At 53.9% G+C, this 27777-nt stretch overlaps 1 protein-coding gene across 2 annotated transcripts; it reads left to right on the top strand.

The window, feature by feature from the left end:
- Window positions 1-199: 199 nt before the first annotated feature.
- Window positions 200-26596, top strand: LHX6 (LIM homeobox 6). 2 transcript variants are annotated; one of them, XM_030817760.1, is made up of 10 exons: window positions 200-494; window positions 1664-1735; window positions 2116-2298; window positions 2660-2781; window positions 11885-12105; window positions 14785-14885; window positions 15099-15194; window positions 15388-15562; window positions 19463-19566; window positions 24392-26596. In XM_030817760.1, exons 1-10 carry the CDS (start codon window positions 411-413, stop codon window positions 24410-24412), a joined length of 1179 nt encoding a protein of 392 aa, XP_030673620.1. In that variant the 5' UTR covers window positions 200-410; the 3' UTR covers window positions 24413-26596. The 2 variants fall into 2 exon arrangements, with proteins under 2 accessions (XP_030673620.1, XP_030673621.1); XM_030817761.1 differs by lacking the exon at window positions 19463-19566.
- Window positions 26597-27777: the final 1181 nt, after the last annotated feature.

The following is a 27777-nucleotide window of genomic DNA, read 5'->3' as shown; positions in this document are numbered from 1 at the left end:
GTGTGTGTCTTGCTCTCCCTTGGCGGGGAGGGGATTGGTCACGCATGACTCATCTTGAACCGAGCAGGGCTCCAGAGGCAGGGCGGCCGCCGTTGCAGCTGGAGGGGGAGGAGGACAAGGAGGAGGGAGAGGAGGAGGAGGACTACCAGGAGGGGGAGGAGGAGAAGGAGGGGGCGGGGGCCTCTCCAAGTTTGTCGGGACCTTCTTCCGAGGCAGCGGCGGCAGCAGCCAGGGAGGCCGGGGCTGCGCGCGGGCCGGGGGCGGGGGCTGGGGCCGGGCCCGGGGCTGCGGGGCCGGCGCCTTCGCTCTCCTCCTGCTCCTGCAGCAGCCTCTGCTCCCACTGCGGCTGCGGCCCCCCTCGGCGCAGCTCTCCGCGCTGCGCGCCCGCTGAGCCCGAGGTTCCCCGGCCCATGTACTGGAAGCATGAGAACGCCGCCCCGGCGCTGCCCGAGGGCTGCCGGCTGCCGGCCGAGGGCGGCCCCGCCACCGACCAGGTGAGCCGGCGAACGACTGGGTGAGCGGCCCGGGCCGGGGTCGGGGAGGGTCCGGGACCCAGCCGGGCCAAGCAGGGTGGTGGACGGTTGCAGGAAGGAGGGGTACGAGGGTGCGCCTGTGAGTGTGTGCTTGTGAGTGTGGGAGCGCGCGCGAGCGAGGGGGGGGTCGCGGAAAGCGGGAACACATTATGCAAATGTTGGAGGAATTTCTCAAAAAGCGATTTAGTAAAGACACAGGCGAATCAAGAGGAGGCGAGGCCGGTATTGTCCGTCTGAATAGGCGCTGATAGCGCCGATGCGCCGGGGGTTGTGCGCGCGCAGCGCTGAGAATCCCGACGCGGGGCCGGTACCGGGCGCGCCGAGGGGCTGGAGGGTGCTTTTTCCTCCCCTTGAGCGCCTCTCTTTTCTCTTTTTGGTCCCGTTTAGCCCCCAATCTCGCTCCCTTTTTGCTCCGGGTTTCCCTCCGACTGGCCCTCGAAAGGCGCCTGAATCCGTGTCAATATCGCCGCTTCAATTTCGCCGCGCGTGTCAGGCGGGCGGGCGGGCGGGTGCTCACCGCGCTAGGGGTTTTATTTTCTTCAACCACCCTCCGCCCCTCACCCATCTCTTTTTTATTTTCTTTCTTTCTCTCTTTTCTCCTTTTTGCATTTTGTGCCGAGAGGAGAAGGGAGCGAGGAAGGGGGGTGGGGGGGGTGGGTGGAGAGAGAAAAAATTCGATTTTTAATTACTACCATTAAAAAATCAAATTTGCAATTCTTTGGGCGGCCTGATGGATCTCACTGATTGACAGTTGGAATTGACACTCTGGCTACCTCTTATCTTGGGCATTCACGACAATTTCTAATTGCAGGTAGTTTGTGTGTGTGTGCGCGTGTTTTTTTTCCCCCCTCAGAGGCTTGGATTGCAAGGGAACTAAGCGATTACTTCAAGAGCCACGGGTTAAGTGCAGGGAGAGGGGGAGAGAGAGGGAAAAAAATCCAATCCAAATTCAAATTGCTTCATTAGAGAGACACCGCTTTTGTGGGGAAGGGCTTTAAATGCCCACTACAAAGTTAGGACTCATTGTTCGGCGCCGGTTTATATAACAGGCGCGGGGAGGCGCTGGGCTCAGGCTGCGCGGAGCCAGTTCAGCAGCCGCCGCCGCCTGCGTTCCCTCCCCCCTCCCCCAGGTGATGGCCCAGCCAGGGTCCGGCTGCAAAGCGACCACCCGCTGTCTTGAAGGGACCGCGCCGTCCGCCATGGTGAGTCCGTTTGGCCCTGCCTGCGGTGCCCAGTCCTCCAGCGGCCCGGCCCTGGGGACCTGGCCGGGCTTTCCGGCCACGAACCGCTGCTCACGCTCTGGGGGACTCCCGGCGGGCGCCGCCCCTCTCTGAGCCTCGGTTTTGCGGCAGGGAATGTTGGCTTTAACCGCTCCCAACACCCAGAATGCGCGTGTTAAAAGTTGGGGCCGTCCCTTCCTCTCCAATAGGCCCTTCCATCCCTGTCCTTCAGTCTACGGCGCATCGTCCCGGGGAGATTTCGTTGTCAATTGGTGCTCGGGGGCCCCAGATTTGTCTCCAAGACAGCCCCAACTCTGGGTGCCCGGGTCAGCGCTCCTCTCTCCTTCCCTCCCCCGCCGCAGGCTCAGTCTGACGCCGAAGCCCTGGCAGGAGCTCTGGACAAGGACGAGGGTCAGGCCTCCCCATGTACGCCCAGCACACCATCTGTCTGCTCACCGCCCTCTGCCGCCTCCTCCGTGCCGTCTGCAGGCAAGAACATCTGCTCCAGCTGCGGCCTCGAGATCCTGGACCGGTATCTGCTCAAGGTGAGAAAGGGGTAGGTGTTGCGTGCGTGTTGTCTGGGCGTGGGACGCAGCGCAGGAGACTGCAGGGAAGCACCGCAGGCTCCAGGTCCTCTTACTTCCAAATCCTGGCTCCACGGCTGGCTGCCAGAGTGCGAAGCTTTGGGCAAGACTTAGGGTCTGCCTGAGCCCCCGGGTTCCGTCTGAAAAATAAGAAGAGTTTATTTCAATTTCCCTGAGTCTCAGTATTACGGGAGAAAAATAGGGGAATCGCATGCACCTTCTGAGCTTCAGCGCCTCTGACTGCAAATGGGACCGGGAAGGCTGGGGCCCGGCGTGAAAGAGGCCCGCGCTGAGCCGACCTCCGTCCCCGCCCCCTCCCCAGGTCAACAACCTCATCTGGCACGTGCGGTGCCTCGAGTGCTCCGTGTGTCGCACGTCGCTGAGGCAGCAGAACAGCTGCTACATCAAGAACAAGGAGATCTTCTGCAAGATGGACTACTTCAGGTAGGCTGCGGCCGCCGGGCCAGCAGTGTCGCCGAGGGCAGGCCCCGGGCGCATTCGGAGGCCACTTTTGCGGCGTGTGGTCTCTTCTCCAGGATCCCAGCGTCCCAAATGCACTTCCGGCGCGCAGCGCTGGTCCAGCCTGCCGGCGCTCAGCGGCGCGAACCCAGAGCTCCAGGCAGCGCGCTGGTGCCTGCACAGGTTTGCGCCCCGGATCTGCCTTCGGTCCTCGCGGTCCATTGGGTTTCGGTATCGTCTCTGGCTCTGTCTCGGGTCCTGCCTAAGTCTCAGGCTCCAGTTCCGACCTCGAGCGCCTCGGTGGAGCTCTGACGTCCCCAGTTCTGGCCCGGACCCACTCGGATCCCAGCCGTCGTCCGGCTGCATTTCCGTTGCGCTTGGGCTTCGAGTTCCAACCCTACTCGGACGTCAGTCATGCTGGGGTCTCTCCCTGGCTGGACGCTGAGCTGGGCTCCGGACTCTTGCCCTGGCTCTGACCCTGGCTCCGCTCTGGGTTCGAGTCTGGCCCAGCCCAAAGCACCAGCGCCGCAACCGTCTCAGATCCGATCCCATACCCAAGCGCCTCGTCCTGAACCCCAACCTCTGTCTCCGGCTCCATCTCAACTCACTCCCCGGCGTCACTGGAGTGTCGCATTCCGAGTCTGGGGTAATGCGCAGGCCCCCGGCGCCTGTTCCGTCCCAGCTTCGCTGTTGTTTTGGCCCGACTTTGGCCTCTCTAGGGTCTAGGCCTTGCCTTTGGGCCGCCGGGATGGAAGTGGGAGAGCCGGGCACCCAGAGCCCTGAGTGGGATTACCCCGGGCTGCGCTCTCCGTACTGCAGGCCGCGTCCCAGCAGCCGACAGCAGCCAGGCGCATCCTCCTGTCCTGTCGCGTCTTGGCCACTTGCCTGGGCCTCGCTTCTGGCCATGAAGCCCGGACCTGACCTGATTATGGGGTCGAGGTCACTGCAGGGTCACGGCCTTGTCTGCTGATCCCAGTGGGAGGCATCAACCGGCCTGAGGCTTGGACCACCAGGCCTATAGGATCAGAGGAGAATGGTGGAGAATTGCTTCCTGAGAGGGATGCTTGTTCCCAAGTGCTGTCTCAAAAAGTGGAGAACGCTGCTTCCCTGTAACTACCCTCCAACCCACAGACATCTTTCCTATCCTTGCATAGGAAGACGTCATGGCTTCAGTCTTCCTGGCCAGACCCCTGCCCTAGAAAGAGCCTCTGGGAGTCAGGGAATATGGTGGAAGGCGATCTCCTCCTGTGCACTGGCATTGAGCCTCCAGGGATCTGGAAAGAGAAGATCTTGAGTCTAGGGGAAGGTTGGCAGCATTTGGGGCAAGGGTACTCTGAAAAAACCATGAGAAGCATGGTTAAAGAGACGGACTCTTCCGTTATGGGATGGATGTGAAAGAGTGTGCAGCTGGGGTGGGGTGGGGGCAGCTCAACCAGGTGGCCTAGGACTCAGTGTGCAAGGAGTGCCTGTGTGTCTGTATTGTCTGGGATCTGTGCAGTAGTGCTGGGGAAAGCATCACTGGGCAGGGTTGGGGGTGTGTAAATAGCATGTGTGTTCCTTTATGGACCAACGTTTGTCTTTTAGTTCATGTGTGGGTGTCAAGAGTGGGTGTCTGTATGTGAATGTTGAGACTGTGTGTGTGCGTGTGTGTGTGTGTGCGTGTGCACGCAAAGTGCTGAGGACAGGATTATATCTGGACTAGGATCTGGAGGTGAGAGGGTGAGGTGAGGGGATTCTGAAATTCCATCATTCCATTCCCACCCTCTCCTCTGAGGGGGCATTCCTGCTTAAGGGCCTCCACCCAGGCACTGAGGGATGAAGGGGGTGATATGAACATATTTGTGAATCTGGACGGCTGTGTGTGTGTGTGTGTCTGTGTGTATGTAGTCAGAAAAGGGTTAATGGTGTGTAACCAGAGTGTGATGTCTCCTCTCACTCTCCCATCTGAGTATTGGTTTGGCCAGGACAGGAAATGGAGGTTACAGTCACTGTCTAGCCACCTCCCTGCTCTAGGCCTGACTCCAGTTGGTATAAAACATGCCAGATGGGCCGGGCGCGGTGGCTCATGCCTATAATCCCAGCACTTTGGGAGGCCAAGGCCGGTAGATCACAAGGTCAGGAGATCGAGACCATCCTGGCCAACATGGTGAAACCCATCTCTATTAAAAATACAAAAATTAGCCAGGTGTGGTGGCACGTGCCTGTAGTCCCAGCTACTCAGGAGGCTGAAGCAGGAGAATCACTTGAACCTGGGAGGTGGACATTGTGGTGAGCCAAGATCACGTCACTGCACTCCAGCCTGGGTGACAGAGAGAGACTCTGTCTCAAAAAACAAACAAACAAACATACAAAAAAACATGCCAGATGATGCTTGGGGGCTCCTTGGATTCATCAGCTACTAAATTCAAGGTGCCAGCTTGGGAACCCAGCAGAATGGTGTCTGGGTCTCTCCCATAGACTAAGGCACCACTAGGACACCTCTCCTGGCTCTCCTAACAATAGATTTGGCAGTCTTATTCGCTACTTGCCCAAATTTCTTTTCTGCTTCTCCAGCCCTAGCTCATGCCCATGCTGGACTGAGCCTCCTTGGATACTGTGCTTTACTAGACCTTGAAACTAGTCAAAACACGGATCTTGACTCCACTGTTCAGAGCCTCCCCTTATTCTGGAGTCCTCTTCCTGCTGCAATGGGGTAGAGAGTAGGGTGTGCAGCCACTGTGGGAAGAGGCAGGAGACTGGGCCCAGTCTGGCCAGTAGTGACCTTCGAAAGTTGCTGCATCTCTCGGCCCTTAGTTCGCCCTTTCCGAGGCTGTCTCCCAGAGCTGCCAAAGAGGCCACTGTTGGGGGGAAGTCTCCATAAAGGTTCCCTAAATGGTGGTTGGTATGAACGCTTCGATTATCACTATTGTCATCATTGGCAGGGTGCATGCTGGGCACAAGCCCACGATGGCATTTCCCCACGCAGCTTGAGGAGCAGAGCCTGCCTGGAGGGATGGGACTGGGCCATTTCTGGGCTGCAGGTTCTGAGCACTAATCTTTTTCCAATGACAAGAGCCCTGAAAGCAAAACTAAACCAGATTTCTGGTTAAGAAAATGGAGGCAGTAAAAACTCACATTCTCTGGGTTGAGGGTAGAATTGTGGCTCTTCTGATCATTTCTCTCCCTGCAGGCATAACCCATCCCTGGCAGCCCCACCTGTAACAAAAATAATAAAACCCACAAAAAGGGAAAGAAAAAGCCGGTCGAGTGCCAGGCAAGGACTATTGTCTGCACTGCACTGCAGCCCAAGCTCTGGGTGGCTGCTATGAGGAAGCTCTTCCTGGAGAGAGTGTGAATGGTGGCGTGGGAGGCAGAATTTTCCTCTAAGGAGCTGGGGCCCAGGGAGGGGTCACATGCTGAGATTCTCTGGGCTTCTGTTTCCTGAAGCCCAGGGTCAAGGGTCTGGTAGGATGTGGACTGGAGCACTCTGCCCAAAGAGAGGCCAAGAGCTCCCAATGGGGCAAGGCGGAGGGAGTGGCCAAGGCCCCATGGAGGGGGAGCATGGAGATCCCATGGTCCTCTAACCTCTGGTATTTTCCCCAGGGAAGAGGGTCACCTAGGTTCTATCCCCCACCTTGTCCCTCCTTGACATCATCTTATAGACCCTCCTTCAGTCTCCATTGGCAGAGCTAGCACTGGTGGCTCAGGGAATTAAAGGTTAGGAAGGAACTACAAGTTCACCAGGGAGAGAGTCTGCAAAGCTTAGAGGAGACATGGAGGTCCAGTGCTGCTCCTGGCTCATTTGCATTGTTGGGAGAGGTTGGTTGTCATTGGCTGCGTGTCCTTGGCCAGGCCACTGGACTCTGCCTCAGTTTCTCCAATTCACACTCTAAACAGGGTCCTTACCAACCCTTGTGGGTTCAGCCAGATCCCTACCTCCCCTTACTACCTGAGATTCCCAGCAGGAAAAAAAAAATATCACCAGAAAATGTGATGGGACTCTTAATTTCTTCACCTTTTTGTGAAGACCATTTTCTTTCTGTTTTCTTCCAAAAATGGAAGAATATTCTGGAGGAAAAATAGTGCTCCTTTCCGGGACATTCACATTTCCCCTGTTACGAACAACCACAGCCCCGGACAGCTTCCCATACCTGCAGCTGCTACCCTACAATAGGGCATGGCCCGATCTGCAGTGCCCACCTGGCTCCCTCAGCCTGCTGGAACATCATGCCTGTTGTATAGTTGGGGAGACTAATGTCCTGGGAAAGTGCCATTGCTTGCAGTCACACAGGACACCAGTCATCAGAATGTATGGAGTTCTTGTCTAAGCCAGGAACTGGGCTAATCCTTTGCCTGCTTTATCTCATTTAATTCTCAGGTCCACCTTGTGTGTATGATACTCTCATAATCCCACATTATGGTGGCGTGGGGGTGGGATCGAGGAACTGAGACCCTGAGAGATGAGGTCACACGGCTAAGTGGTAGAGACTAGATAAGCCCTACAGCTGCCTGGCTCCACCATCCCTGCCCATAAACACCCCCATACTCTTCTATAGGTGAGATATATCAGCCACCCATCTATGCATCATGGGGCCCCTCTCTGCTGATCCTAAGAGTCCCTGCCCAGTTTGGTTGGCACACCCGCTGTGTTTTCTGATGTGTGGCTCCCTGGGTGATCTTGCAACACTTGGGCAGGAGTGACCTCAGAGGCCTGTGAATGGAGCACCTTTGTCAATATCAGGTCACTGCGGTCCCTGGCCCTCCTGCCTTCTGACAATGGGAGTGGGGAGTAAAGGGTTAACTGCCTCCCCTCGTGTTTATGGGGGTAGGGGTTCAGTGAGTGCCCTGGAGGCTAAAGTTCCTCTTCCCAGCTAGGCCCAAACGACTTCAGGCAAGCCCCTAGCCTTCTCTGGCCCTCCGCCTTGAGCCCAAGTTCTGTCGCGGGCTCCAGCGGGAGAACCCTACCCCCTCCCGCAGAGCGAGGGTCCCAGGGGAAGCGCGGAGCGGGAAGCGGCCCCCCACCGCGGCAGAGAGCGGCCCAGCGGCGGCCAGCTGTTGGGGGACAGATGTTGGGGGAGCCGAGAGGGGAGCTGGGGGAGGAGCCTCGGGGCCGGGACCTCCGAGAAGCGGTCGTTTTAACCTCTTAATTGCTGGTTCTGGGTTTTTATTTCCCCCCCTGGCTTCTTCCCCTACGGTTTACCTAGAAGGGAAGGAGCAGAGAGAATAGTTAGGGCTCCACCTCCAACCCACCTTGTTCGCCTCACAGGATCTAAGGCCTTCAAGAACGTCTTGAACCTAAAATAAGTGAACCTCCGTTTGAGTTTCGGCCTCTCGGCTCAATAGCTTAGTAACTAACATTGGCGTTTCCACTCTGAGGTTTGGTTTCCTTGTGCAGAAAAGGGGTAGCGTAATAGTGGGGAAGGGGTCGAGGTGAAACTCAGATGGGCTCTTTCGTTGAAGCTCATTCATCCAACAAATAATTACCAAGTGCTTACTAGGTATCCAGCATACTAGGCTGGGAAAGTGAGTCTGACTTGGTCAAAGGCGCAGAGCTCCCTTCACATAACCACGAGTACCCAGATATCTCTGCTCTCCTTTCAGGGGGTAGAGGGCACTGCGGTGCGCGACGCCCACCTTACTCCTTTTAGCAGTTGCCAGGATGAGCAGTATCTGTCGAACACCTCTCCCCAAAGTGCCGCGCATCCTTTGCACCTAGGCCCTTCACACGCCGGGATCCAGGGACGCAAGGCCCGGACCTCACAGCAAGGCTGGGGTGGCAGTGGACACACCCCCTAATCCCTTTGGTTCACTGGTGGCAGTTCCTGCACATCCCTTTCTTGAAGTTTCGTTGTCTCCGTCGCCGATTTCGCTGTTTCTGGAATCCGGTGGCTCCGGCCTCGCAGCCCGCCTGGGAAGGAGCCTGTCGTTTTGTCAGAGCCTGGATCGATAAGACTCCTCGCGCCCTTCGTGCTGCTGCCTCCTGTCCTGGGTGAGGGACACGCTGCAGGGCAGTCTGCAATGCAACCAAACCTACACAATCCCCCCTAACTCCACCTCAAGGATCCGGCGCGAGGACGATTTCGTAAACTGAGCTGAGCCACGAGGAGCACAGGAGGATCCTACAGCTGGGACAGCTTCCAGCATTTCGGGAGACATGCGGAGCATGAGAAAGTTGCTGAGAGTTCACTAGCGGCGCCGACCTCGGACCAAGGGTATGAGGACACTGTGACATACCTGTGTAGGCGCAGAACGGACTCGGGCGTCGGGGACTCGCGGGGCAGGAAGATCGCTGTGCGCGGAGAGTCTGACATGTCCCTGGCCAAGGGGAAAGAATCCCACGAGCCAAGCGCACAGAAGGCTCAGCCGCTCTTGCCCGGCTTCTGATGGCCATGACCTTCCCTGCTCCGGCTCTGTCCGCTCCCTGAGGACGCACTCACCACCTTCTCCAGGAGGGTGGGCCCTTGGCCCCGCGCGCTGGAGATTCCAGAATCAGCGGCCCGGAGTGAGGACGCGGCGCTGCCAGATCAGCCCCGCTTCCTGTTCATCCATGCGGGATTCCAGCTTTCCTCGTCGCCAGTCCAGTTGCTCCGCAGGTTCTAGGTACTTTTTGCACCTTGGAGGGGGCCTCAACCTCAGCCCCATACCCTGTGGAGTTTCCGGCAAATCACTCGCCGGCTCTGAACCTTCGATTCCTCGTATGAAAACCGGATGCCACAGTCCCCACCTCACCGGGTTGCGACGACGCCGAGTGGGCGCAACGTTGAGCCCCAGGACCCCCGGCCCGTAGTAAGGGCTCTGAGCGCGGCTGGCCTCCCCCTCCTCCTGCAGCACAAATAATCGGAAGCCAGCCTCCCCTCAGAGGCCAGAAAGTGCTCCCAATCCGGATACCACCAGCCGGGTGGCGGAACCCGGGGTCGGCTCTTCGGGGGGGAGTAGGCTGGGTTGGGCAAAGCTGTTTCCTCTCCCCTTTACTGCGGGACGGGGAACAGAGACTGTGGGCTGGGCTGGGCACTCCGCTGGGGAAGCCGCGTTTCCGAGGTCCGGAACCGCCTCTGCTTAGGGGAGCGGTGGACTCAACGAAGATGCTCAGCGCCTCCTGAGGGAACTGCGCCGGCCGCGGAAGGGTCCTGTCGCGCTCCTTGTTGGAGACAGTAGGGTTGGGGTTGAATCTGCGAGCGGAGACTGGCAGAAGCCTCTGGGCTCCTGCACTCAGTCCAACCCGACGCTGTTTTTTTCAACCGACAGTTGCTTGAATTTGCCAAGGCAGGCAGGCTGTAACCAGAGCCTTTTTGCCGGACTGTTTCCTCCATGCACACGCAAGCGATTCCCAATGCTCCCCCGGGTGGAGGGGTGCCGGCCCTGGGGACGCAGAGGCAAATCTTCTTGGTCCCCCACCCCCAACCCTGGGCCCCCAACTCTAGGAAGGTGGAAGGGGTGGAAGAGAAGAGCCAGAAACGAAACATTTACAAACCAGTGTGGTCAGCGCTGAGAGAGCGGTGCAGGGGGCCGTGGGACTCTGGGGGAGGGTAGGTCAGTGCAAAGGCCCGGGGTGGGAAAGTGCTTCAGAGGAGGCCATAAAGACCCGGGAGTGACCTTCCATTGTGGCTGACTGGGACACATGCCTGGATGGTGGGGCGGCATATCTTGAAGGTTAGGGAGGAGATGGGCCTGAAGAGGATGTGGTCGCTTGGGTTTTGCAAACCCCAAGGGTTTTGGACCAGATCCTGAGGATAGAGTGGAGCCACCATAGGATTGTAAGCAAGGCAGAAACAGGATTTCATGTGCATGCTGGAAACTGCTGTGACTGCTCTGTGGAGGATGGGTTGGCAGGGGCGAGACTGGAAACAGGGAGACCCAGGAGGAGGTTGACAGTGAGGGTTGCATGATGGGAGCCTGGCCTAGGAGGGCAACAGTGCAGATGGTGAGAAGGAGATGGATCCCAGAGATACTTGGGAAACAGAACCAACAGCATCAATGATTGGCTGGATGAGGGGTTGAGGAGAGAGAGGAGTGCATGATTATGATTTTCAAGCTTCAGGGGCTGGGCAAGTGGTGGCACCATTCTCTGAAATAGAGGGTGTACCAGAGGAAACAGGCTGCCAGGGTTGGGAAAGAGTCACAGGTGAGTCATCCACTTTAAAGAACACACTTTACCTGGTGCCTGGGATCAGGCCCTGGGCTGACTTCTGGGATGGAGTAAACCAGACTCTGCTGCCTCCTGGAGGGGCTTCTAGTCTGGTGTTGGAGGCAGCTGCACCCAAACTGCCAGACTACAAAACCAGAAGGGAGAAGGAGAAGTCGTAGAGTCAAGGAAGGCTTAAGGGGCAAGAAGACATTCGATCTGGGCTTTTTATTTTTATTTTTGTCTTTTTAACATTTAGTATTATTAATAGAATGCCACAGGCTCCAGAGGGACTTGCTGGGTACTTAGCTAACTGCAAAGCACTAAACAAACAGTAGTAGTCATTGCTGTTGTCATCTAGTTCAGTGCAGGACAAGGAAAACGAGAACTCAGAGTTAAACAGTTTGCCCAGTGTCACAAAGCCAGTTAAGTGCTTATCTGTCTGTTTATCTAAGAAACTGCACTTCTGTACAGCTGGTGCTATAGCTTATATTCATTTCTGGAGTCAGGATGGCTAGGGTTCCTATCATTGCAAGCGGTGTGACCTCCTGCAAATTACTTTACCTCTCTGGTCCCCATTTTCCTCACCTGCAAAATGAGGATTAATTGGGATAATCAACGCAAAACAATTAGAATCTTGCTGGGCAAGTGGTAAGTGCTCAACAACTTGCCTATTATTACTATTATTGTGTTTTTTCTAACTTGTGATGTATTTTTAACAAACAAATTAATATGCAAATATAAGTGACCATCGCAGAAAATTTGGAAAATTCAGAAAAACACCAAGAAGAAAATAAAAATCACCCACCAGTTCACCTCCTAGGTGGGACTAGGTGTAGAGGGTTGGTGCGTCCAAGCTAAGGCTAATGCCTGAGTTGAAGACTTAGAGGTCAGGAGCCTGGGGGCTGGCGGGCCATTGGGTGGTCGAAGGAGGAAGGTTGGCCTCTCTGAGTCTCGACACCCCGTGCCTGTCCTCTGGACCTGCAGCCGATTCGGGACCAAGTGCGCCCGGTGCGGCCGACAGATCTACGCCAGCGACTGGGTGCGGAGAGCTCGCGGCAACGCCTACCACCTGGCCTGCTTCGCCTGCTTCTCGTGCAAGCGCCAGCTGTCCACTGGTGAGGAGTTCGGCCTGGTCGAGGAGAAGGTGCTCTGCCGCATCCACTACGACACCATGATTGAGAACCTCAAGAGGGCCGCCGAGAACGGTACCCAACCTGCTCCGCCTGGCACCTCTGCCCCCGGCCCTTTCCAACCCCACCCCACCCCACCCCACCCCAGCACCCCAGGAACCACTCACACTCCTCTACCGATTGGGCCTTCCCGGTATCTTTCCCGCAGGCAGCGTAGGGGTGGGGCGGCGCACAGATCTTGCACTTCCGGGTCGATCTTTTGCTTGGGAGTCAGAAGTCACTGCCCTCCTTTGCCACTATGTTTCCTTATCAGTAAAATGGCGTTAACGACAGAACACCTTCCCAAAGATAGATGAGCTGATGTGTTGTAAAGCCAGGAGGCACTCAGTGAACCCTAGAGATGGTTCTCATAATCGGGCAGCCTACTCCACCTTTGAACAGCTCTCATTGGCCTGGGGGCTCATCCCCTCCAGTTGCCCGGGACCAGGCTTGGGCCAGTCCTAGAGAGATGACTTGGCTCCCATTCTCCCAATTCCTATCCTAGCAGCTCCAAGCCAGAGGTTTGAGGAAGGGTTTTCATCCTGGACCAGAGTCTCTAACTACAAGGGGAAAGGACCAGGTTTCTGAGTCTGGAGACCAGGCTCTCACATACTGTGTTGACATATGAAGTTTCCTTTTCTCTCTGGGCCTCAGTCCCCAAATCTGTGCAAGACAGATACCGGACTAGAATGATCCCTAAATCTCTTCTGGCTCTGACACTGTGATTCCCCAGATTGCCCAGGAATAAGATCCAGGTCTTCCAGGGATCCTGGGGACGGAGTTACAGACGGGATGGAGCTGGGAAAGGACAGTGCTTGGCTGTGGGCAGCGGCAGGGACTCTTTCTCTAATTTCCCTGTTAGGGTCTGTGAAAGCTGCTAACTTCTCTGTAACAGGGATTATTTTATGTAATCCTTACAACAGCCCTAGGAAGTAGGTGGCACGGCCCCATTTTGCAGAAGAAGAAACAGGATTTGCCAAAAGTTACATACTAGATTTGCCTAGCTCCAAAGCCCAGCCTCTTAACTACCATACCATACCATACCATACCATAGCACCTTGGCCCTAAGCTCTAGGGCACCTTAATCAGATCTCATAAAGCCAAGGAGGCTTCTGGGATGTAGCTGCCTCTGTTTTAGTTTCCCATCTAAAAGACCAACACACCAATCCTTGCCCTGCCTGTTTTCCTAGGGGACATTAATACCACAGAGTGTCTGCCCAATCCCCAGTTCTTCTGGGGAGGAGTAAACTACTCTGCCTCAACTTCTAGGTCCCAGCCTGGGGACTAGTCAGGGACCGTTAGAGTGTTCCCGGCCATGGCCATATCAGGGCCATCATTTTCTCCTGCCAGGATCAGGACTAAGTGGGTCTAAGGGGGCATCTAGTGAACTTGGGTTTCACTTGCTGCCTGCTTATCTGCAGTGGTGGGCAATTAAATTATCTGCAGTGGTCAGCAAGTCAGCAGTAGAGCTGGGATGGAAACGCAGGAGTCAGAGCTTTCCCACACTGTGGTCCATCAGTGACCACAGGCTCCTTCCACACATGGTCCAACCAGGACCACCTGTAGTTACAGCCTTGCCAATTACATCCTAGCTCTCACAGCCACACCTGTCCACAGACTTAACATGCTGAGGAACTTGAAAGCTGGGGCCTCCGATCTCTCTTACTGATCAGCCCTCAGTATTGGCTACTGTTTCACTTTTTAAACATAACACACACACACATACACACACGTTCATTGTAGAAAAAATAGAAAAGATGGTAAGCAAAAAGAAGAAAATAACGATTGCTCCAAATGCTGCCTTTCTTCATATTTTAATGTGTATCTTTTCAGATTTTTTCCATGTATGTTACAGTGTTTGCTTTTTTCCTTCGACATAATTTTTTCCTAATTAAAAAGTTACAATAAATTGTGAACAATGGTTATTTCTGAGTGCTGGAATTACTGGTGATTTTTATTTTCTTCTTTGTGCTTATGGAAATTTTCTGAGATTTTGAGGATATTCAGAACAATGAAGTATTAAAAATAAAATGGGAATATGGTTAGTGTTTTAGTATGATTGTAAAAGTAATATGAGTGGAAAGAGAATATCTAACATATACTCCGGTTAACAAAATTAAACCTTAGAAAAGTAAGGCAACATATGATTGTTTTTAAAAATCTCAAAAGTTACAGGAATACTGAAAGTAAAAAGTTTCCATAATCACATTCCTGGGAAGTAAACCACTGCCAACACCTTGTTGTATATTCTTACAACCTTTTTTCCTTCCGCTCATTTTTATAAAATTAGGAGCATAGTTCCGTTACTTGCTTGCATCCTATCTCCTCTAGCTTTTGGTGTCCCCCAGTTTCGCCAGCAGGGAGCCCAGTTTGGGGCATTAGGGTCAGCTAGCTTTCAGATTCTAGTCGAAAGGGCCAGGGCAGGGGCTTTCCTTCTCTCTGAGCCTGTTTCCTCCCATGTATAATGAGGTAATGCCACCTCTCCTTAGGGCTGTAAGACGTGGTCCAGTCGTGTAAGAAGTGCCCAGTACTGAGCGAACGCTCAGAAACCCCTTCCCCAAAGACTGAGCTCAGGGACTAGGACCCTGGGATCCCTGCTCCCAGCCAACTCCCGCTCCTGACCCTTCCAGGGACAAGCTCCCCCCACCCCCGTCCTTTCCAGGCTGCCACTAGAAGAGATGGGGACGCGTGGTCAGCTGCTTCTATCGCCCCCAGGGAACGGCCTCACGTTGGAGGGGGCAGTGCCCTCGGAACAGGACAGTCAACCCAAGCCGGCCAAGCGCGCGCGGACGTCCTTCACCGCGGAACAGCTGCAGGTACCGCTACAAACAGTGGGCGGCGGGGGCGGGGGCCGGGCCAAAAGTGGGCGGGGCCGACAATGGCTCCTGGCTCCGCCCCTCGGCCCGGACCCGGGTGGCGGGGCGGGGCCGCAGCTGCCTGGGGCGTGGCCTGTGGGCTGGCGCCGCTGATTGGGCCGGGGTCTCGGAGTCTCTGCGTGCGGGCGCCTCACCGCCCTCCCCGCCCCGCAGGTTATGCAGGCGCAGTTCGCGCAGGACAACAACCCCGACGCTCAGACGCTGCAAAAGCTGGCGGACATGACGGGCCTCAGCCGGAGAGTCATCCAGGTGGGACGGGGGTGGGCGGGGCCTGGGGACCGCGGGCACGCCCCGGAGCTCGTAGCTGGGCTCGGCGCGGAGGGTCGTGCGTGCACGTGGCCATCCTTCAGCAGGAGGCGACGAGGCAATCCCGCCTGGGGTCTCCCGGCGGCGCGTCCGACTCTTTTCCGCGAGGCTGAGGCTGCCGAGGCTGTCGTTCCAGGTGTGGTTTCAAAACTGCCGGGCGCGTCATAAAAAGCACACGCCGCAACACCCAGTGCCGCCCTCAGGGGCGCCCCCGTCCCGCCTTCCCTCCGCCCTGTCCGACGACATCCACTACACCCCGTTCAGCAGCCCCGAGCGGGCGCGCATGGTCACCCTGCACGGCTACATTGAGAGTAAGTAACCGCAGCGCCGGGAGCCGCTGGGCCTGCGGGGAGGGGGCGCGGAGGAGCGCACGTGGGCAGCTGAGGCCGAGGCGTGGGGTGGGGGGCCTTGGGGAGCCTCGTGGGTGAAGAAGCGGGACCCGAAGTCATTTGGATCTAGGAGTTGGGGGAAGAAGGGTCAAATCTTCGGCTCTGCCTCAGTGGAGCGGGGTCCTTCATAAGAGGCAAGCGATTCAGCCATTCAAAAAATGCTTTCAAAGCACCCACTCTGTACCAGTGCCCGGAGACTGGAGAGAGAACAGGATGGACAAGGTACCTACTCTGTGGAGCCTGCGTTCTGGTGGGCATGGAAAAATAACTAGGCAGATGAGCGTGTCGTTTTAAGTGGAATGATTCCTGTAGGAAAGGTGCTGGGTAGGAGTGACTGGAGATGCTCCGGGTTGGAAGGGAAGGGACTGGGCTGCCTTTCAGCAAGCAGAGACTGAAAGGATGGATAGGATTTAGTGAGATACGTGGAGTGGGGGAACGGAATGCACGCAGGCCCTGGCCCAGAAAGCATCGTGGCTTGGGTGTGTTCTGGGGAGCAGAAGGCCAGTGTGGTGGGAGTGTCCAGGGCTGTGAGGCCTTAGGCAAGTCACCTAACCTCCTTGAGCCCTGGTTTCCTCATCTGTAACCTGGGATGTCAATAATACCTGCCTCACAGGGTTATGAGACACCATTCATGCATTCAGTAGCTGTATCTTGAGTGCCTTCTGTGTTCTTTGCACTGGGATTCGACAGTGAACACAGTAGACCAAAGCTGCTGTGCTCCTGGGGCTTGCGCTCCAGCATGGGAGATGGTGGAGATGATAAAGTAATAGGGAGGGAGCAGGCATGTCCGTGGCAGGGAGCATTGTGGCGGAGATGCAGGGGCAAGCGGGTCATGGTGAAGTGACTTGTGAGTGGGAACCTGGAGGAGTGAGGGAGGAGCCCCGGAGATTTCTGGAGGATGAGTGTTCAGTGCATCTGCTGCTGAGCAGGTGCCTATCACAGATTGTCTTTCCCTTTGAAGTTGTTCCCATCAATTGTTTCCTCTAAGCTGGGCATGACCAAAAAAATATAAATGACTACAATGCACACACACACAAATCCTCCCTTCTCTGGCTCCATGTAAGAGGAAAAAAGAAGGGAAATCAGAGAGAGAACTGCTGCTTACTGACCATATGCCATATACTCTACTGACCGCGTCTCTAAACATCAGAGGCCACCATCTCGTTGAATAGATGAGGAAACCAAGGGCCCGCTGTAAGTTAGTGGGAGCCGGTATGCCTTAATGATCGAGTGTGGGCTTTGGTATCAGATTGCCAGGCTTCACATCCCAGCCCTGCCATTTACTAGCTGTGCGACAGTGGGTGACTTTCTTAGGTTTCTTGAATACTCATTCCCTCATCTGTAAAAATGAGGTCAAGAGTATCTCAAAGCAGTGTTCTGAGCATCAAATGAGGTAACTGAAAATCTTCAACATTCAGCAAGTGCCGCATAAGTATTGGCTGCTCTTGTGATGATGGGAGTGGTTTTGGTTGGCAGAAATAGGAGTGCAGAGCCCTGTCTGCACCAGGCTGCCAGTTGGAAACCATGTTTCTTTATATAGTTCCATTTCTGAACTATCTGCTCAGTAGGAGCGACATTTTCCCCCTTTCTTTTCTAAACAATGACTATATTCAGGCTGCACAGAGCCTGCTAAAGGTGCCAAGGATCGGGGCTCTATAAGTACCAGGGGTCTGAGCTACCTGCTAATACTTGGTGTAGAGTCAATAAAAAATCTAGATGATCCCTTTGGACTTGGGGCCATGACCACCAGAGTCCCTGCCAGGACTCTGTCCATACACTCTGTTGACCAAACTTAGATCTGTCTTTGCTGCTTAGAGAAGAGGCTGAGGTGTCCTCCCCTCTTACCCTTGTAGTGGAACTCAGTTTGGGGAAGAAGAGTTTGGGGGTGTGTGCACCTGCACCTCTTGCTGCATGACTGACTGAGAGTCACCACAGCAGTTTGCTCTATGGTAAACTACAGTTGTGAATTTTCTGAAGCCTTAAGCTTGGAAGCTAATGAAAGTGTTAGGACCAGACCCCAGAAAAATGAGTTTTTCTGTAGAGTTTGCTCTGCAGTTAACTAAAGTCACAGAATACTGAGTTTCCTGGAGGCTTCGAGCTTGGAATCTAATAAAAGCTTTGGAACCAGACCCCAGAAAAATGCAGATGTACATACATTTTCCAAGTAATCTGAAGTTGTATATGGACTCCTTGAACACCCCAGGTGAAGAACTCCCAATTTAATATAACTCCTTTATTCTACAAATGGGAGAACTGCGGCTCAGAAGGGCACAGTGACTTGTCCCGGTTTATATATCAGTTGTAAGTGTCTCTACAATGCCCTTTCCCTGTGACCAAAGAGAATGAAGCCTAAAGAAGAGACCAGCAATGGACTTCTCCGCTGTAGTGATAAACAGGCTGAAGCATGAGAAATTTGGATCTGACGCAAAGGTGGACTTTCCCCAACAGTTCTAGATGTTGGAATATGGTATGGAAATTCATTCAGCACATACTTAAGAGTACCTACTAAATGCCATGCCTCACTCTAGGTGCTGGAAATCCACAAAGATCTAGAATCTAGAAAACATACAAAAAATTCCTGCCCTCGTGGAGCTTGCATTCTAGTTGGCAAAGACAGATAATATCAAATAAATAATAAAAATATGCAGTAAGTCAGGCTGGGCGTGGTGGCTCACGCCTGTAATCCCAGCACTTTGGGAGGTCGAGGCGGGCAGATCACTTGAGGTCAGGAGTTCGAGACCAGCCTGGCCAATATGGTGAAACCCCCTCTATACCAAAAAATACAAAAATTAGCTGGGCGTGATGGCACATGCCTGTAGTCCCAGCTACTCAGGAGGCTAAGGTGGGAGAATCACTTGAACCCAGGAGGCAGAGGTTGTACTTAGCAGAGATGATGCTGCTGCCCTCCAACCTGGGTGACAGAGTAAGATCCTGTCTCAAAAAAAAAAAAAATGCAGTTAAGTCAGATGAAAGTGCTAAGGAAATAAAATAAAGCTGGGAGGAAGACAGGGAGGGTAGGGGATAGGTGTTGGTGTTGGATGCAGTTGTAAAGAGAGAGGTGACATATGAGTACAGAGTCCTCTAAGAGGCATGGGTAAAGTCATAGTGATACCTAAGAGATATGAACTTACTGAGGGAGGGTCTGAATAGATGGGGCACAGCCTTGCTTGCAGGGCCTGAATAGGCAGGGTACAGCCTTGCTTGCATGTGCATTAATATGAAAGCACATATTTAGGAGTGTTTGTTTATCAGTGAGCTAGATGGTTATACCTCACTCTCACATAGCTCTTTATAAAGAGCATCACAATTGGCCGGGCGCGGTGGCTCACACCTGTAATCCCAGCACTTTGGGAGGCCGAGGCAGGCGGATCACGAGGTCAGGAGATCAAGACCATCCTGGCTAACACGGTGAAACCCCATGAGGTCAGGAGATCAAGACCATCCTGGCTAACATGGTGAAACCCCGTCTCTACTAAAATACAAAAAAATTAGCTGGGTGTGGTGGTGGGCATCTGTAGTCCCAGCTACTTGGGAGGCTGAGGCAGGAGAATGGCATGAACCTGGGAGGTGGAGCTTGCAGTGAGCCAAGATCATGCCACTGCACTCCAGCCTGGGCGACAAGGCGAGACTCCGTCTCAAAAAAAATAAAAAAATAAAAAAAGATCATCACAACCAACCCTACTGAAATGTTGCCCAGGGCTACCCAGGAGGTAAGTGGCAGAGATGAAACTGGTTTCAGGGCTCCAGTTTGTAGAGCACAGGGCAAGTGGGATCCTGTGTGCAGCCTGGGGGATGAGCTCCAAGGCATCCTCTCGTCCACAGGTCAGGTACAGTGCGGGCAGGTGCACTGCCGGCTGCCTTACACCGCACCCCCCGTCCACCTCAAAGCCGATATGGATGGGCCGCTCTCCAACCGGGGTGAGAAGGTAAATGGAGCCAGGTTGGGTCTGGTGGGTCAGAGCCACCCTGCTGGGGATGGGTTTCTGGCAGCATCCCCTGTTAACGATTTGGTACCATGCTGCACTGTGGCAGACCCTGTCTTCCTGGCCTGCTGAGACCCCCACCGCACCCCCACAGCAGTCACTGGAGCGGCGGCTGCTGGCATGTTCTGTGTGCACGGCCACTCCGAAGGCCTCCTTGCAGCTCCCCACTGGCAGTTTGCCCTTCTCTGTCTCAGATTTGTGAATTTCCTTTACTCAAGCTTTGAGGTTCCAGGGAGGGCTTATATCACTCATCACCCCACTTCCCATCATCTCACTGGTTTCTCCTTTTCATTCTTGTCTATTGGGAGTGAATATCCTGAGCTGATGGGGTTCGGGGATAGCTGGCCAGCCAGTGACCTTGGTCAACTGGCAGGGCCTCCTCTGTGGAGCCAGGATTTCGGGTTGTCTCAGGCTTTAGGACTGTACTTCTAAAAGGGTGCTTAGCTGTCGCCATTCCAGGGCTTCAAGGTATTGTTTCTGAAGCAATGCAACCCTTTGTTTAAACTTGTCCATAGTGCAGATGAAGGTGGATGGAGCTGCTCTGAAACCATGGAGAGAGGAGGAGCCTCACCTCCCTCCCAGCTCCAAGACACCTCACAGTTAGCCTCGAAAGCCAGTGCTCTCAGACAACCCTTTATTTTAGAAATGGGAACATTGAGGCTCAGATAGCTCAAAGTCAGAGACTGGATGAGAACCTTTTTTTTTTTTTTTTTTTTAGACAGAGTTTCACTCTTATCACCCAGGCTGGAGTGCAATGGCGCAATCTCGGCTCACTGCAACCTCTGCCTCCTGGGTTCAAGCGATTCTCCTGCCTCAGCCTCCCGAAGTAGCTGGGATTACAGGCGCCTGCCACCATGCTCAGCTAATTTTTTTGTATTTTTAGTAGAGACGGGGTTTTGCCACATAGGCCAGGCTGGTCTTGAACTCCTGACCTCAGGTGATCCACCCACCTCAGCCTCCCAAAGTGCTGGGATTACAGGCATGAGCCACTGTGCCCGGCCCAACCTTGCATTTTTTAATTCACTTACTTGTTTATTTGGAGACATTTCCTATGTCTTGTCTGTGCGCAGCATCCCTGAGTCTGTTACCAGGAGTGGAAATGAGTAAAGTGTGGTCCCTGCCCTGGAGGAGGCCAGAGTCTGAAGAGGGAGGCAGATCCCAACAGTTACAATACGGTGTGACAGGGGAAGCCATGGGAGCTGGGGAGGGGGAAGGGGGCAAAGGAGAGAGGCAGGGAAGACTTCCCAGAGGAGGCAACCTCTAAGGCCAGGCTTTAAAGCTGAGCCATCAGGGAAAGCATGAGACACCAGAGCTCTCAGGGAACCCTGAGCCATTCAGCATTGTTGGCAGGCATATCTGGGAGGATGAGAGGAGGAAAGCGAGAGCCTTGAGGCTGCCAGGTGGAAGAGTCTGTATTTTATGCTGCGGCAGTGTGGGGTCCTGGAGGGCCTGTTGCAGAAACATCACTGTAGCAGTCTTCAGAGACTGCTGGGTTGGAGGACACCCAGTAGGAAGCAGGGATCCCTGGAGGTCAGTGGGTGTGGCGGTCCTGAGGGAGAGGGTCAGAGCGTTAGGGCTGGAGTCAGGAGCCCTCCAGTTCAGCAGATCCCAGTCTTGGTGTGCTCGGAATCACCTGGGCAGCTTGTAAAGATACAGAGATTCCTAAGCCTTGCTCTCAGAGAGTCTGTTGGGGTGCGATATAGGGATCTGCGTGTGTAATACTCAGCCTGTGTGATTCTAATGGGCAGCCGGGGTGGGGACAGCTCCTTTAGGACGGTACCTCTGGTTCGGCCTCCTGATTGAGCTCAGTACACCTAGTATGTACTGAGCTCTCTGTGCCGGGCACCACAGGAGAACGTGTATGGTGTGGAGGTACAGACAGCCCTGGACAAATACATTTGTAAGTAAATGGTAGTGCCTAATGTAAAATCCTGCGGAATCTGTAGTGAGTGAGCATGCCCCAGGAACATCATCGCTGCTGAGACTGTCACTATCATAGGAAGAGCTGCTGTTTGTTGAGCTCCTTCTGTTCAAGGCAGCTACTTCTCACATGGCATCTGGTTCACACCTCCCAGCCACTTTGTGGACATAGAGATGGCCTTCTCATTGTAAAGAGATAAACAGATTCCGAGAGGTGACATGAGTTGTCCAGGGATGCAGCGAGTCTGTCGGACTCTGAAGTCTGCGCGGTTCAGTAATCACTTCCTTTTGTGCGGCACTTTATTGTGTACACAGCCCTGTCTCCGACCTCATCCTTCATAGTCTCCCTGGGAGGGTGATTGTGATGACCTCCATTTCATACTTGCAGAAACGGAGGCTCAGACAGAGCAGTGCTCATCCAGAATCACAATGTAAGCATGGGCAGAACTGACCTGGATCCTAGAGCCACCTGCCTCAGAGCTGTCCCTTCCTGTGGGAGGGGATTCATCCTATTAGATCTGGCTCTGGGACTGCAGAAGTGAGCTGACATGATCCCTGCCCTCAGGGAGCTTGTGGCTTAGCACAAGATGTGGGCAGCTACATTGCAGGGGAATGGGCAGCTGGAGTAGGCAAGAAACTTGACCTTAGAGGACCCAGAAGAGGGGGCAGGGAGCTCTAGGGGAGAGACAGGGGACGAGAAGAAGGGCATTCCACATCAAGAGAACTGCATGTGCAAAGGCCCAGAAGCATGGAGGAGCTTGGGACGGAGGGGACCTTGGGGGGTGTTCAGTGTGGCTGAGGTCCAGGGAAGTGGGGAGAGCCGACAGGGGCCACAGAACAAAGGATCATCGAAAGAGGGTCTTGGACATTATATGGAGGGCAGGGAGTGGACCCTGGAGGTGCAGAGGGCTGGGCTCAGGGCTTGGAGAGGAGCCTTTGCCTGCTGGTTGCTCAGCCAAGCTGTGGTTCTGTCTCATGCAGCTTGGGGGATGAGCCACGCTGGAGGGCTGTCAGATTTGGCTATAGACAGTTTCTGGCTTCTGGATTTGGCTGCTGAGCCAGACTTTTCCCTTGCTGGGCTGTGTCCCCAACTTTGCATCCAGAAAGTCTGCATTAAAGTGTCTCTCCCTCCTTCGTGACCTTCTGTCCTCTCACTGTCAGGCCTTTCCACCAGCTCCTAGGGACTTTTCTTGTCCACAACTCTCAAATTCCTGGGGCTTGGTGGGCGGCAGGGTGTGGGATGTGTGTGGCCAGCACAGGATTGTCTGGGCTTTCTTCCAAGTCCTTCCAGGCCTGAGCCTGCCTAGCTTTGAGGAGACTCAGTGTCCCCATGGGGCTGGCCCCTGAACCCACTCATCTAGACCAGCACTGGCCTGGCCAGGAGAACAGTGCTCTAAGCACTCAGGGGAGCATCCCCTGCCTCCACTGCATCATCATTTGGCCACACACACCTGTGAGGTTCCAGAGCCACATTTCTTCCTGGTTGTGTCCCCTGATCCCACAAATCCAACACTTGGAAAGTTCTTAGAAATCAGGGCTAAGCTGTCATTGATCAGTGGAGGAGACTGAGGCCCATGGAGGGGAAGGGTCCTACCAGGGTCACCACTCTTGAGAGAGCTTTTCCTAATAAGGGCTAAAAGCCAGTCATTCTGGAGGCCAAAGTGGAGCAGTGGCCAGGGTGGGGAAGGAATGCCCACCCTGGCCACTCTGGAGTTAGGCCAGCTCGGAATCCCAGCTCTGCCACCTCCTTCCTGTGAGATCTGGGAATGCAATTAGTTTCTCTGAGCTGCAGTTTCTACATCTGCAAACTGGGGATAATAATAGTTCCCATTCCCTAGGGTTGCTGCAGAGAGTAAATGCATAATGTGTGTAAAGAGCCCAGCAGGGAGCCTGGTGCACAGAAAATGCCCCGAGGTGTTGGTTATGATCGTGATCACTCTTATGGAGATCATCATCATTGCTTTCCTCCATCACCTCCTTGTGATAACCAATTCTGGGCAAGTAACATTCCTGATCAGAAAAGGGAACAGCCATGTGGTCATGCCCACCAGATGCCCCTCACACTTTACTGTGAAATGACACATTGCCATTGACCAGCCAGCCAGTGATCCTTGACCTGAACTTCAGGGAACTGGCTGTGTCCGCAGCAGTGAGATGTCAACCAAGTGCTAGAGGCGGGAGTGGGAGGGGGAAAGGGACAAACAGTCCTGATCTCCTACTGTGTGTTGGGAACCCAGTGTGTCTGAGCCACGCACTTCTAGGCTTCGTGCATGTGAAGATTAAGCGTATGTGAAGTGCTTAGCCCGTGGCCCTGTGGGTAATAAGCAGTCAGCCACTATGGTCATGGTGACCTTGGAAAGGTAGAGGCAATGTGCTTTGGTAGGGAGAGCTTGCCGTGAGCCAGGCCTGGCCTCCAGTGCCAGGTCCTCTTCCTCGCTGTGTGCCCATGAGCTCACCTGCTTCCACCTCTTTGAGCCTGAGTGCCCTCCTTGTAAAATAGTGTTGGAAGTCCCTCACAGGACTGTGGTGCGGCTTCCGTGAAGTCAGGCGCGGAAGGTGCAGGGTGAAATGCCCAGAAGGCTTTTGCTACTGCTGTTGTATCTCATTGAATCTTTCTGATTCTCAGAGAGAGATTTTGTCATCCTTGTTTTAAAGATGAGGAAACAGGCTCAGAGAGGTGAAGTGAGTTGCCCAAGGTCCCACAGCAAGTCAGTTGACAGAGCCAGGATTTAAACTCAGATCTGGGCCCTGAGCCCACCCTTCTTCTCTGTGCCTTTGAGGTTCTCTGGGGGGCAGCAGGGTGGGGCAGGCCCCCAGCTCAGCCACCTCCCATGCCCTCCTCTTGCAGGTCATCCTTTTTCAGTACTAACGCTGCCGGCACTTCCGCATCTGCCCGTGGGCGCCCCACAGCTGCCCCTCAGCCGCTGAGATCCAGTGTCCAAGCTGCGGCCAGGAATCCACCCACCTCCGCATCCACCCCCGTCCGCTATCCTGCCCACCACCAGGTCGGTTCCCGAGGCCTGGCCTTTCCCTCTCCTGCTGAGAACCAGAACCCACCAGGAGCACCACAGAGTCCTCCTCTTGGAAAGCAGAACTCCCTGAAATCTGGAATCAGGGTGGAAACAGCCTGTTTTTCCCATTTAAACAGGAGTCCTCTTCAACTTCAGCTGATTACAATAGCAAAAGGCGGAATTGAATTGTGCGACGCCAACGGCCTTCTAATTTACAGGTTTTTTCCCCCACATTGGCCTTTATTTACTACTTCCTTGGAACCATCTCTGAATTCTGAATAGCTGACAACCCCCAATGTTATCCACTCTGTTGCTTTTGTCTGGAAAACTCTACAGTGTTTGTGGGATGTCCCCAAAGGAAAGCTATGTTCTAATTTTATCATTTCCATCTGTCTGGTTATGTCAAGTTAATTCAGAAAGAGAAGAGACAGTGACCAACCCTGAGAGGCCTAATAGGGCAGAGATGGAGGCCTGCCCAGACTAGGAGGCAGGGGGGATAGACAGGGAATGGGGAGAAGAAAGACCCCTATTGGTTTGGAAATCAAGGAGAGGGCAGTGACATATTGGACCAGAAGAGGCACTAGCCATTTTAAGGAGAGGAAAGAGAAAACTTTGGGGTCAGGGAGAGACCCTACGCCCACCTAATTATCCGGCATATATGTAGGAAACATAGCAGCGATGGTATTCGATCTGTGCCATGACTCTTCTGAATGTTTGGACAGGTTAGAGTTGGGGACCCCTGTTGGCCACTTGTTGACCTCTCATAGCGGTGCTTGGGCCAGGTCTTCTCAATGGAAGGGGGATCCCTTATAGGGGAGAGGGAACAGGGCCCAGTGAAACGGCAGTCAGAATGTTAACCCTGGATCCATCTCTAAGTAGAGAGAGGGTGCCCATTGCCTAGGTGAGTGTGCCAAGCTGAGGATTCCAATTGGCGCCTCTGAGCTTCCCCACCAATACTTCCTGGAGCCAGCCCCACCCACCCCTGAGAACAGAGGCCAGACACAGCTGCGTAACATCTATCCTGCTACAACTCTTCCACCCCAAACAAAAGGGCTCAGGCTACACATGACCATGATTTATGTTTTCAGGGGATGCCCATTTGTCCCAAGCTTATCCTGTAATTCTAGAACTACCTGGTGTCCTGATGCATTTTCCACTAGAGGTTGCTAATCAGCATGTTTTAGCCCAAGTCCGCCTTCCTGCTGTGGTTAACCTGTTATGTTGCTTTTGGAAGGAGACTCTAAGACAGGGAAAGCAAGTTCATGGTACATACGCAGCCATTGTCGCTGTTTTTACCCATGGCAGACATTGCTAATCAATGGCAGCTTTATCTCACCGAGTCTGGATAAGGCTTCAGAGTTCAAATGCTTGAAGTTGGCACTTAAAATGAAAGCCTATAGCTCATTCTTGCTCTGGGATCTACAGGCGGGGTAGGCACAGGTGCAGCCTAAGAAGGGAACCTGCTTCCTCTCCCTTCCAAAGACGGTGACGGCTGAGTGAGGGCGAAGAGCAGGCACCACTCAGAACGTGGTGAGTACAGCTCAGCTCAGCACTCAGTCATTGGGAGCTTGTGCCCAGCCTTTGCTAGGCGCTGACATTAACAGGAGCAACCAGGGCCCAATCCCTGGCCTTGGGGAGCTCAAATCTTTCCTTTGATTTTTGATCCTGATCATCAAGGCCCCAGTGGCAACCATGTGGTAAGTGGCCAACCAAGCCCTGCCCAGGGTCACCCAACACACTCTGCCTTGAGCCTCTCCTCAGGGTCTATTCCTTGCGTGGATTATGTGGCCGTAGCATGTTACAGTTCAAACATGTCTCCACTACCCTGTTAAGAGCAGCCTGGGAACGTACAGGCCATCAAGACTATTTATTTAAATACAAAAAAAGGGGGAAAACACACACACGGAAAAAAAATTGTAAGCACTTTTTTTGTAAAACCAATGTCTGTTTTGTTACATACCTTTCATGTTGTGCTTTGTAAATGTCTTATTTGTGTAATAAAGTTAATGCAAGTAGAAGTGCTGGCACTGAAACCCAGAACATGATGGGATTCCATTTCTTTCCTGCTCTCTGGTGAAGGGCTTAGGTCCCTGATTCCCAGAATATGTGGGCTGCTGGACAGTGTAATTCTCCTTCCTGGGAAACGGGTACCATTTCCCAGTTAGTAAACAATGGATTGTAGAGGCCTGGTGATGGGTTTCTTCTCTAAGTACTCAGTCACACCTGCTTCTTATCTAAGCTTTGGAGGAAATCAGGCTGCTTGATGCCCTCTGTTCCAGTCTCTGAATGTACACTCTCTGCTGGGCCCTGTGCTGGCTCTGCACACTCAGAAAAGGCTCCCAGCCAGACCCTGCCCTGGAGGAGCTCTCAGTCTGGCAAATACTGTAGGAGCCAAGGGGGTGGGTATTAGAGCTGGATCCTATCAGACAAGAAGGTCACAGAATAGGTAAGCAAGAGGGTGGGGCAGGGAGGGAGGTGCAGAGGAGCCTGTTTGGAAGATGGGGAAGAATTTAATAAGGTGAAGTTAAGGGAATATGGAATGGGCAGCAGGGCCCCAGCTTCTGCACAAGACTGGGTCTTATAGTGGTTTTGTCAGGCTCCAGAGCCACCTCCTAACCTGAGGAGTGAGAGAGAGCATCTTTCTGGTGGTTGTCAAATTTCTTTCAGCAGCAGAATCGTTTGCTCCAGCCAAAGCTCCTGGTGTGGAGAGCAGAGCTCCCCTGCAGAATGCAGAGGCTTCCCTGGCCTGCTGTGGCCCTGCACAGAAATGAGTTGCTCAGAGACCTTAGCTCATGGTGCACATGAGTCACTGACTGCAGGGCCCCTCTCTTTATTCTATTAGTTTTTAAATCTCCCATCCCTAATTCCATTTCTGCTCCTCATACATCTGCTCTTCCAATCTATTTTCAAATGTTTAGATATATGTGTATCTTTGAAAATATATGAGTTTAGTTGTGTGTTTCTTTACATGAATGTACCTTCTGTTTTCGAAATACAGTTTGGAAACCATTGGTGGAGCGCAACCCTGTCTACCAAGGTGACTGGCGTCTTGGGGAGAGGTGATCCTCCCAAGTCTGCTCCCTGGCTCAGCTGAGAGTGAGCCCAGGCCTCCCTTCCCGCTGGCTCCTGGCTCTGCCCCAGCATGACGCCTCTGGGTCCCTAGTTTGAGATCCAATTTCCTCTCCTGCCTTCCAAGCCTGACTCACTGTTCGGCCTCCACTGG

The sequence above is a fragment of the Nomascus leucogenys genome, chromosome 8 (genome assembly GCF_006542625.1).
Source record: "Nomascus leucogenys isolate Asia chromosome 8, Asia_NLE_v1, whole genome shotgun sequence".
Lineage (NCBI taxonomy): Eukaryota > Metazoa > Chordata > Mammalia > Primates > Hylobatidae > Nomascus > Nomascus leucogenys.
This window is presented reverse-complemented; position numbering and strand designations above follow the sequence as displayed.

What these genes read in the sequence shown, in the direction of transcription:
- LHX6 (XM_030817760.1), top strand. Translation starts at nt 411, where the DNA reads ATGTACTGGAAGCATGAGAACGCCGCCCCGGCGCTGCCCGAGGGCTGC. An exon ending in GGACCGCGCCGTCCGCCATG is followed by an intron (nt 1,736 to 2,115) that starts GTGAGTCCGTTT and finishes CCCCCGCCGCAG; the next exon opens with GCTCAGTCTGACGCCGAAGC. An exon ending in CAAGAGGGCCGCCGAGAACG is followed by an intron (nt 12,106 to 14,784) that starts GTACCCAACCTG and finishes TATCGCCCCCAG; the next exon opens with GGAACGGCCTCACGTTGGAG.